This window comes from Phocoena phocoena, chromosome 19 (genome assembly GCF_963924675.1).
Source record: "Phocoena phocoena chromosome 19, mPhoPho1.1, whole genome shotgun sequence".
NCBI lineage: Eukaryota > Metazoa > Chordata > Mammalia > Artiodactyla > Phocoenidae > Phocoena > Phocoena phocoena.
The window spans coordinates 14535032-14545123 of NC_089237.1; the positions used below are offsets into that span (position 1 = coordinate 14535032).

Genomic DNA, 10092 nt, shown 5'->3' on the forward strand with positions numbered 1-10092 from the left:
CGTGCTGGGCTGTCAGCCAGGCCATGGCAAGCGGGAATTGTACCTGAAGTCTCCACTCTGAGCCCGAGGCTGCTGCCTCCGTGATTTCACCTTCAAGTTGCTCTCACCTCCTCGGGGGCCCTGCTGCCCTCCCCATGGCCCCGGGGGAGGTTGGAACATCAGAATCTCTGCTCCCCACTTGGGGAGGAGCCGGCCTGTGATGGAAGGATTGGCCGCCCTCCTGCCACCAGAGTCTTAAGGGCCACTGACCTCTCCCCAGGAAGTGGCTCAGGCCCCCCCAGCTCCCTCCAGGACAAGGAAGTCTTAACTTCAGTGAGAGCAGACGCCTGACCCCAGGGCCCGCCAGCCCTCCCCTGACTCTGGGTGCAGCATCACCTGCCAGCTTAGGAATTCTCTGGAAAAGGAAAGCATCACTGGTCCAGAAATGGCTCCACAAACCTGATGGGCCACTGGATCCTGACTCATTGGGCCGGTGTGACCCCTGACACCCTTTCCAGATTTGTCCATTGCCCAGGCCCCTGGCTCCCTGGCTGGCCCCTGGGAGAAGAGCAGAAGGGAGGATTCCATTTGGGAATCGTCTTTTTCTAGAAAGCACGGATGGGTAGCACAGGTTGGATCCCACCAGCATATCGCTGCACTGGGGGCTTTCTTGGCCGGAGCACCCAGATCTCGGGTGGTGTCGGGGACCCTGGTGCTCAGGAAGAAGGTTCCCTTCCCTCCCTCCTTCCCTCCCTCCTGCATCAGCACCACTGGGGCTCCTGGCAGCCGCCCCAACCCCAGAGGTTTCCTCCCCATCCTCCACCACAACTCATCCTTTTCCCCGCCTCAAAGTGATCCTAAGAATGTTCTAGCTGAGCCCACGTTCGAGATTTCCACACTGGGGCAGGCACTGCTCACCTGGCTCAGACCCAACCTTGCAACTTCCTGCCGCCCAGAAAGCCAGGCGGCACTTCTGCTGGCACCACTGGCCTGGGCATGGCGGTGCCGGTCCTCCGCCGGCTGCCAAGAACAGACAGAGGCTGAGCTCGGAGGAGGGGGTGAGACGCAGGCTTAGGGGTCACTGGATTTACTCATCGGTGTGTGTGTGCCTGTGTGCCAGCGTTATACCTCTGTGTATAGCTCTGTTTGTGTGTGTGTGTGTGTGTGAACCACCGTGTCCCTCAGAGCCTGTATACGCATGTGTGTATGGGTATATTTGTGTACATGTGTGTCAGTTTGCCCCGCAGTGTCTGGCTAGGGTGTGTGTGTGTGTGTATGTGTGTCTTCTCTGTAGGTCTGTCTGTGTGAGTGTCCCTGTGCTGTGGGTATGTGAGTGTGAACACAGGTGGTAAGGTTTGCACATCGAGTCCCCCGTTGCCCTTAGTTCCTCTTCTTTTTCTTGTTTCTCGTGAACAGTTTGATTAAAACTCAGGAAGCAGCAAAACCTCCAAAACAACCTCTGTGTGAGTGTGCGTGTGTGAGTGTGCGTGCACGCGTGTGCGTGTGTCCGTGTGTGCGTGTGTGTTTACGTCTGTGCTCGCCCGGAGGCCGGAGCCTTCCCTTCCGTCTGCCGCGCTCACTGGCCCCCTCACCACCCTGCCTGGGCATCCCTCTCTCTCAGCCCCGTGAGTCTACTCTTCTGCCCTCCTCCACTTCTCTTCCTCACACCCACTGCCCAGCCCTGCTCCCCGGCCCCCGCCTGGGTCCTCTCTGGAATGAGGCCCCTGCTCCTTCCATCTCTTCCTGCAGCAGTTCTGGCTCTTTCTTCAGAAGTTCATCCTGTAGGGGTCAGCCTCCTCTCTGACCAGCACTCCGCCCACTGCCTTTCCCTCCTCCTTGGGGCTCTGACTAGTGAGGCCCCAAGAGCCTCTGCTGGACTGAACTCTCCACGGGACCGTGTGCAGATTGCAGAGCCAGCGTGGCTGAGCGGGGTCCAGGCCTCCCCCTGCCTGCAGCCTCCTCCCCTGCAGACCCACACCCATTGCACCTTGTCCGGGTGGGAACAGGCCCAAGCCAGGCCAGTAGACAGGCCCCTTTGTACAGTTCTTATAATAAACCTCCCCGGTGCCTCTGACGTGTGGGCTCTCTCCTTCTGTGCTTCTGCGTACGGACATCGATGGGAGCTGAGGGCAGCAAGAAGGGCTGGTGGGGATTGAGCCAAGTGGGGAAGACTTGGGGAGCTGCCAGGGATTGGGGAAGCCCCAGCTCCCTCCTCTGGCTCCGTCTGGCCGTGTCTCCTGCCCCCTCCAGAAGGAGACTGGGACTCCAGCCTCACAGCTGGAGTCCCAGAGGCCAGATGAGGTCGAGTTGTGCCCCGCTCCCTTCACTCCCCTAACAGACAGCACCACACTGCGTCTCCCTGCCCACGACAGCACCCAGGAAACGGGTGTTGGGACCCGTGTCCCCAGCGCCTCCTCTCCAGAAGCCCCCATAACTTCCCTGCCCCTCAGAGGCCCTAAGGTGCCTATGGGTACACAGTGTGGCCCCTCCCTCTCCCCAGAGGTACAATTCCCCCAGGATGCTGCCTCTGACCCCTGACCCCAGAAAACCCAGGGTCCCATGGACCTACGACAAAGAGTAATGTTATGTAGTGAGCTCAGGCCACAATCCCAGTGGATGAAATGTAATTTCAGATTTAATTTTGTTTTCTGACAGCCAAGACTGTATTCCTCCAAACTAGTGAGTATTCGTCCCTTTCAGGATTTCTGTATCCCCTTTTCCTGGGTCCTGAGGTTACATGGCACCCTTGGGGGCTGGGGAGGGGAACCCCCAGGCCACCCCGACATCCCTCAGCCATGTCCTTGAGCCCCTTCCCACAGTGTGGTTGTCTTTGCCTGCAGGGGAGGGGTCTGACATCCCCGCAGGGCTCCCTGAGCCCCCCACCAGGGTGCTGACCTCCCTCCCAGAGGTCGGAGAGGGGCTCCTTCTCACATGAAAGTTCTCCAAACCTCGCCCGGGTCCCTCTCTGGCCCCAAGGACAGGAGAACTTGAGGGTGCCCTGACCCACCCTTCCCCTGAGCCTTGAATGGTAAAAGAAAAAAGACAAAATCCTGGGTGAGAAACATAGATAACCAAAGTTCCTATTTCAGAATCAAGACCCTCCCCCAGTTATCAGTCATACGTACCACCTGCCTGAGGGTGAACCTGAGTCCCTTCAAGGCTCACGACCGCCCTACGAAGAAGATATTATTACAATTATTTCTGTTTTACCCAAATGAGGAAACTTGGTCTCTGAAAGGTTAAGCACGGGTGTTGCTTAACAGGGGTGCAGTTGACATGTGAGACAAGGAAATTCTGCTGTGTGGGGGGTTGCCCCTCCCACGGCAGGGTCTTCACTGCCCCCTGGCCCATGAATGCCAGAGGTGTCCGTTGGTCATTTGACCTTGGCAATGGTCCTGGAGCATTTGTGGGGCAGGACCACCCTTCATTGAGAAGCCCCAGGTGACTTGAGGCGGCTTCCCGGTCTCCTGCAGGGTCAGGATCCACACCCGAATCCTTCTGAGCCTGCAGGTCTCCCCTGGTAACAACAAGCCAAGTAGAGTCAGTAGGCGAGGGCTGGGGGGAGGGGCAGAGGTCAGAGCCCTTCTTTCCAAACTGAGGTTCTGTCCTCTCCCACCACCCTCCCAGGGTTACTGGGGGTCCCTGTCCTCTTGTTCCCCAAACCCTCAAGCTCCATGTCCCTTCTCCCTACACCCCCATCTCTTATTTTGATGCTGCCTTCCTGGAAAGGTGGGGTGAGGGCTGCCTGATGTCGGGGTGCACAGCCCAGGGCAGCCGGGGGCAGAGGCAGGAGTGGGCTTACGAGGCCTCCTGTTCCAGGAAAGAAAAGGCGTCACAAGCCCCGAACAGAGCTCAGTACTGTTGTCACTGGGGAGGGAACAGCATGGCCCCAACTGTGACAAATAACCCTGCAGGCGGTGGGGCCCCCATTGCCCCCACCCACTCCTGGCATGAATGGGAATGAAGTCCAAAGGACACATCTGCATCCCTGCCCACGGGAGACGCAGATGGATGTGTGCTTGGAGGACACCTACTGCGTCCCCAACCTCCATGCCCCCTAGAGTCACCCTGGGCCGCAGGACCAGCTCCTGAGCAGCCCCACACCACACAGCCCGGGAGCACACCCATGTCAGCAGCTACATGCACACACACACACGTGTGTATCCCAAGCCTTCTCCATCTTCCTCCCAACTTTGGGGGATGCTAGCCCCAAAGCTAACCAAGGCTTCCATCACCAGGGGGTACTTTGCTAAAGGAAGAGACCCCTGGATTTTCCCCCATTCCTCTGGGGGAGTCTCGAACCTCCCCCACCAGGGGCCCATGGTCCCCAAGCTGACCTCAGGTGATGTTTATATTCCTGGGCTGTTTGTTCTGTGAACTGAACATCTGACACCTTTTCAGAGAAATGTGTTTTTTTTTTTTTCATTTGGAACATCTGGAAACAACAAGAACATCTGGGACTGCCAGGAACGAGCTGTTCCTTGGAGGGAAACTTAACCCTCCTGTCCCCGCTTTCCATAGCTCCAGTCCTGGCCCGTACTCCTTGGGGGTGGGGGTGGGGGGGTGGACCCCACCATCCCAGGTGAGGCTTATGCTCAGGACTGAGGGGGCAGCACCCAGACCTCTGTCTTCCTCACCACCAACCCTGGCCTAGGAGGTGGGTCCATGTCTCCCTGAACCCAAACAGACCTGCCAGCAGCACAGGCCGCTTGAAAACTGGCAGGTGGTAAGGAGAATATGTAGGCAGAGGACACAGGATTTGCATCTTCCTTCCCCTCCTGGCAGTTGGAAGAAGACAGAGAGTGAGGGGCCAAGAGAGAGTAAAGAAGCTTCCATAAAACATAAAATTCAAGAGTGGGCTCAGCTGTGGGGCTGAGGGATGCAAGCCTGCCATGTGCAGCTGTGCAGGTTGTGCACTGCACAAGGGCACCTCCCCCACCCCGAGCCCCCAAGGGATGAAGGTTGTGTCTGATCCAGGGGCAGGGGCACAAAGTTGAACTTAGACAAGCTCCTAGACTTATGGTTCCATCCACCACTCTGCTGACTGGTGAGACAAAGCCAGAGATCCTTTTTGTTTCAGAACCTGAAGACTCCCCCATACTAGCCTCCTGTCCTCTGCCCGAGACCCCTGGAGCTGTGGATAACACTTCAGTGCCCTGAGAGTCCCCTGACTGCTGAGTGGTGGGTTTTCTCTAAGCTGTCAACATCTAAGTCCACCTTCTCTGGCAGCTCCCAGAAAACTCTCCCACCAAGTGAGGGAGGGGCCCTCTCGCCAGGTCCTGGACCAAATCTCCCAAGCGGCTGTTACTCTTGGCCTGTTTTTGCTCAAGAACCACTGTGGTTCCTTTCCTCCCCAGGGTCAAATCTCCATCAGCCCCCAACATGGCCACCTGCACTCCAGCCAAGAGGCTGTGCTCTGGGCCCATAGCTGCCCGCCAGCACCCCTGCCTCATCCTTTCTGGGTGCCCCTCTTCCCACAGGGTGTAGGCTGGTCCAGGGTGGAGAGGCCACACTCGCGTTCATCCACAGGACCCATGTGTATTCAGCTAAGTGTGAGGTGGGAGGCTAGGGGGCCCCAGGGCACGGGGATGGGGTGGGGACACAGAGGCCGCCGCCACCCGGGGCGTCCACCGCGGACCCTGCTGTAGTGCCCGAGCTGGGCTGACCCTTGAGCCTTAGCAGCACAGCTGACAAAAGAGCCTGCCCTCCCCCAGGGTCCCCGGAGAGCTGGTGCCTCCCCTGGGTCCCAATTTGCATGGCAGGAAGGGGCCTGGTGGGGAAGAGGCGGGGAGGAGACAGGCTGCAGCCTGGGCAGTTACACGTTTTCCCCCCAGGAGCCTCCGCTGTCACGGGCTTGGGGCAGGAGACGGAGGGGTGAGCATGGCGGGGCCGGCGCTGTGTCCCGGGCTCAGCGGCTGGTTGGTGCCTCTGCTGCTGCTCCTTTCAGGTACGGCCTGAGCCGAGAGGCCTGCTGGTTCCGCTGTTTCCACTGGTTCTGTCTCCTGCTCTCTCATCCTCCTCCTTCTGTCTCTCACACTTTTCTGCCTCCTGTCTCCCTCTGACAGCCCTGGGGACCAGGTCTGTGGGTATCAGCCATGCTGATGGCTCAGGGCTCCGCGGCCCCAGCCCCTCTCCCGCCCGGAGGGTGTCAGGCTGAGCTGGGCCTGAGGCTCTGACGGCAGAAGACCTAGGCCCAGGAGAGAGAAAGAAGAGTGTGGTTCACCCCCAGGCCGTGGAGGGCACTGCGTGGGGGGCGGGCAGTGGAGAGCTGCCCCCAAGCAGACCTGGGACAAGCATGTCCCAGAAGTGGTGCCCCGGTCTGGAAGGCGGTGGAGCCCTCCAGCTGTAACTTCCCTCCCGTCTCATCCAGGCACAGCTCAAGGTCAAGGGCACAAGGGGGGCTGGGAGTCGGATCTTCTGGTGACCCCACCCTGCTCTAGTCTCTCCAGAGCAGGGCTGGGGGAGAGTTGAGGGGTCTTGATGCTGATGTCCTGGGCAGGGAGGAAGTGGGTCTGGGAACGCAGGGGTGGGACAACCAAGTCCCAGTGACCGGCCCGCCCACTTCCTCCCACCCAGCAGGTGAGACGGTGCTGGAGGTCAAAACAGATGCGCTCTACCGGGATCCCAAAGGTCAGCAACTTCCCCCGCCCATTCTGGGGACAAGTATGTCTGTGTCCAAAGCCGGTCACTGTCCTGTGTGCTGTCTCATGGTTGTCCTTGTGCCCTTGTGCCCCATGGGTCTCCCCACCCAGGACTCCCATCCCCAGGCCTCCTTAGGGTTGGCCTCCCTCTGTAAGACCTGGCTCTGAAGTACCTCCAGTCCCCGCTCCTCCGCTGTCATCCTCATTAAACATCAGTGCTCCAGTCCCAGTGATCTGGGGCAGCGCCAAGCCCAGGGCTGGAGTGGGGGCTAGTGGGAACCCCACTGAGGACTCAGGCCCGTTCTCCCTGGCTGGGGAGTTGGGCTTAGCCCCGGCAGGAGACCGTAACCTCAGGGACCCCGACAGGTCGCAGGGGTTCCTAGGGGACCACTGACTGGGAGCCAGGCAGGAGGGAGGTTTCTTGGAGCAGGTGGGCGGGGACATCATGGCAAACTGAAGAAAGAAGGCTTAGGAATAAAAAGAGGAGCAGGTCCACACGGAAGGGGGGAGGGAGGTGAAGGAGGAGAGATGGCCAGGGGATTGATGTGGGAGGCCTTGACTGCCAGGCTAAGGATTTGCGGGGTGCCCCTGAGGATTTCGGGCTGGTGTGGGTAGCCCAGGGCAGGGAGAGGTGAGAGCACCAGGCCAGGCCGGAGGCTGTGCTATGGGCCTTCTGGCCTCATGGGGTGAGGCCGGCATCGGGCTACTGTAATGGATGTGGAAAGGAATCAGAAGGTTCCAGGCCCTTCTAAAGGAAAATCAGGCGGGAAGGGTGGGCCATCAGGAAGGGGCGGGGTCCGGCGGCTTGGCCTGTGGCTTCTCACGTGGCTCTGGCTCTCCCACACCTCTGCCTCATGTCTGACCCACATCCCGAGAAGCAAGGACAGACAAGGGGGCTGAGCCGGGGGTCAGTGCTGCCCAGGACGGGGGCCCACGGCTGAGGGCCTGAGTTCGGGCCGACGGTCAAGAAGAAGGAGCGGGATTTTAATCCCAGCCTTGGCGCCCACAGGAAGCTCGTGTTCCCGGATCTGGCAGCACCCACGTTTCGTGGCCAAGAAACGGGGCTCCATGGTGGAAATCAAGTGCCACCTGGGGGACTCTGGCAACGTGAGCTGGCTCTGGAAGCAGGAGACGGACTCGGAGGCCAAGTTATTTCTCCCCGAAAAGGGCCGCATCCTCCAGACCCACAACAGCACCGAGGCCACACTCATCATCCAAGACATCCAGTTTCCGGACAACGGCATCTACTTCTGCAAGCAGGAGTGCTCGCAGAGTCCCCCGAGGACAGAGCGCGGCTGTGGCACCGAGCTTCGGGTCATGGGTGCGTGCGGGGCCCGCCCCCCAGCCAGGGAGGAGAGCGGGTGTGCTCGTGGAGCGGTCCACACCCACCCCACCCCAGCCCGGACCAGTAGGGGGGCCACAGCGTGGCGGCGACTGTGGCCCTCGAGCACCTGGGAGAGCCGCTGAGAAGCAGGTCCTGAGGGGCGCAGGCCCAAAGGGGGGGCCCCAGCCTCACCGCCCCCGCCCCACCTCCCCCCAGGGTTCAGCACCTTGGCGCAGCTGAAGCGGCGGAACACGCTGAAAGATGGCATCATCATGATCCAGACCCTGCTTATCATCCTGTTCATCATCGTGCCCGTCTTCCTGCTGCTGGACAAGGTGACCCTGGGGGCCGGGGACGCAGCCACGGGGCAGGCCGGACACGGGCAGGGTCTCCATCTCCCCAGCCCCAGAGCCTGCCCGTCGATTGACCGATTCAATCACTCCTTTATTCATCAGCTGTTCTCGCAGAGTGCGCCTCACCCCTGACCCCTGACCCCTAGCCCCTGACCCCTCACCCCGGGCCAATCTCCCTGGCCCTCCCCAGCCTGGCCCAGCAGTGGATGGGGTGGGGGAAGCTAACACTCTGCTCTCCGTCCCTCACCCGCCAGGATGACAGCAAGGCCGGGATGGAGGAAGATCACACCTATGAGGTAAGGAGTGGGGTGGACCCCGCAGCTCCCGGGGCCGTGGGGGGCAGAGGGGGCGCTCAGAGGCCCCATCTGTGTGCGCTCAGGGAGTGGCCAAGGCCTGAGCTCCGCTCTGTGTCCCCAGGGCCTGGACATTGACCAGACAGCCACTTACGAGGATATAGTGACGCTGCGGACAGGAGAGGTGAAGTGGTCGGTGGGTGAACACCCAGGCCAGGAGTGAGAGGCCGGCCCTCCCCAAGCCCCTGGGCATAGCCCGCTGGGCCCTCACTGACTGCTTCAGAGCCACCCGGCTCCCAGCCCATCCCCTTTACCCTGAACCCCCTGTCCGCCTCCAAAGCTGGCCCACCAGGTCCGCCTGCCCCTCCAGCCCTTGGTCCCCATCTCTTGCCAAAGGGACTGGAGCGGAAGGGCCACAGGGCAGTGATTTGGAGCAGGGAGTTCTCTGGGGCTAGACTGGACCCAGCCTTCTGGGGGTGCTATGTGGGGATCCATCCCCTATTCAGGACGGGGAAGGCAGAGACTTGTCTGGAACCTGCAAATGGACTCAGAACAGCCCGGCTTCCTGTAGAGCCCGGGAAGGGCCCTGGCCCACCCGCATGTGGCTGCCGCTGGGCCACCGAGAGCTTCATCCCTCTCCCATCCTCTCCTGCTCTCTCCTGCCCTCCCCCACGCCAGGGGGCTGCTGGCCTTGAGCCCTTTCTCCCACGGAATAAACAATGTGTCTTGAGAAATGACACACAGGCTTGTGACATCTATGGTTATGGGGTGGATGAGAGTACCTGTTTGGGCGCAAATCTTTGGGCACCCATGGACCCATGGGGTGTGAGGAGGGACAGCTGCCATGGGGCTCAGAGCCCTCTCCAGGTCTCACTCACTGCTTCTCTCTGACGGCCCAGTTGGGACCTGTGGCCATGTCTCCCGTTCTTCCCCTGCTCTCTGACCCTAGTGGGGCCCCGAGCAGTGGAGAAGGGCTGAATGGACTGGCCCTTCTTCTCGGCGGGGATACCCTCACCCTGCATTCCCTTCAGCCGACAAGCAGCACTTGAGTCCTGCTCTGTAGGGCAGAGGTCTTAGCCCTAGAAGAGTTTGCCCTCCCCCACCCGCCCCAATCCTCTTGTCCTTTAAGGCCCTCCACCTACAGGAAGCCCTCCCAGAGTGCCCAGTCCCTGCCTAATCTCTGTTTGGACCCTGGCCTCTCCAGCTCTGGCGTAGCTACTACCTTGTGCTGCCCATACCGGCCTTGTTCTCGTTAAATTAGAAGCTCCCTGAGGGCAGGGTTTCCCCTGATTCCATCACACACACCCTTGTCCCCTACCAAGCCTGGATATTTTTAAAAATTTGACCCAGAGCTATGCAAGAGAGATTCCTAAAGTGGGAAGCTCTGTGGTGGTGAAATCTGGGCATCCTTAGGTAACCCCTTCAGGCTTTCCCAGCGCAAAATCAGAGGCAAAATGGTCCCCAACCTGCCAGCTGCGGGAGCGACAGAGAGCAGCTCAGGG

General features: G+C 60.3%; 1 protein-coding gene across 4 annotated transcripts; it reads left to right on the top strand.

Annotated features, from left to right (window-relative positions):
• The first annotated feature begins 5783 nt into the window (after positions 1-5783).
• On the top strand, positions 5784-9324 carry CD79B (CD79b molecule). Of its 4 annotated transcripts, none has more exons than XM_065897267.1 (6): positions 5784-5926; positions 6559-6609; positions 7630-7941; positions 8161-8279; positions 8552-8593; positions 8715-9324. In XM_065897267.1, exons 1-6 carry the CDS (start codon positions 5860-5862, stop codon positions 8811-8813), a joined length of 690 nt encoding a protein of 229 aa, XP_065753339.1. In that variant the 5' UTR covers positions 5784-5859; the 3' UTR covers positions 8814-9324. The 4 variants fall into 4 exon arrangements, with proteins under 4 accessions (XP_065753339.1, XP_065753338.1, XP_065753340.1 ...); XM_065897266.1 differs by having other exon boundaries at positions 5860-5926; positions 6556-6609; positions 8715-8813; XM_065897268.1 differs by lacking the exon at positions 7630-7941 and having other exon boundaries at positions 5860-5926; positions 6556-6609; positions 8715-8813.
• The last annotated feature ends 768 nt before the right edge of the window (positions 9325-10092 follow it).

Excerpts from the sequence above, each read along its gene's own strand:
- CD79B (XM_065897266.1), top strand. The coding sequence starts at position 5,860 with ATGGCGGGGCCGGCGCTGTGTCCCGGGCTCAGCGGCTGGTTGGTGCCT. Across the intron at positions 5,927-6,555 it reads TCTGCTGCTGCTCCTTTCAG|CAGGTGAGACGGTGCTGGAG; the intron begins GTACGGCCTGAG and ends CCTCCCACCCAG. Across the intron at positions 8,594-8,714 it reads AGGAAGATCACACCTATGAG|GGCCTGGACATTGACCAGAC; the intron begins GTAAGGAGTGGG and ends CTGTGTCCCCAG.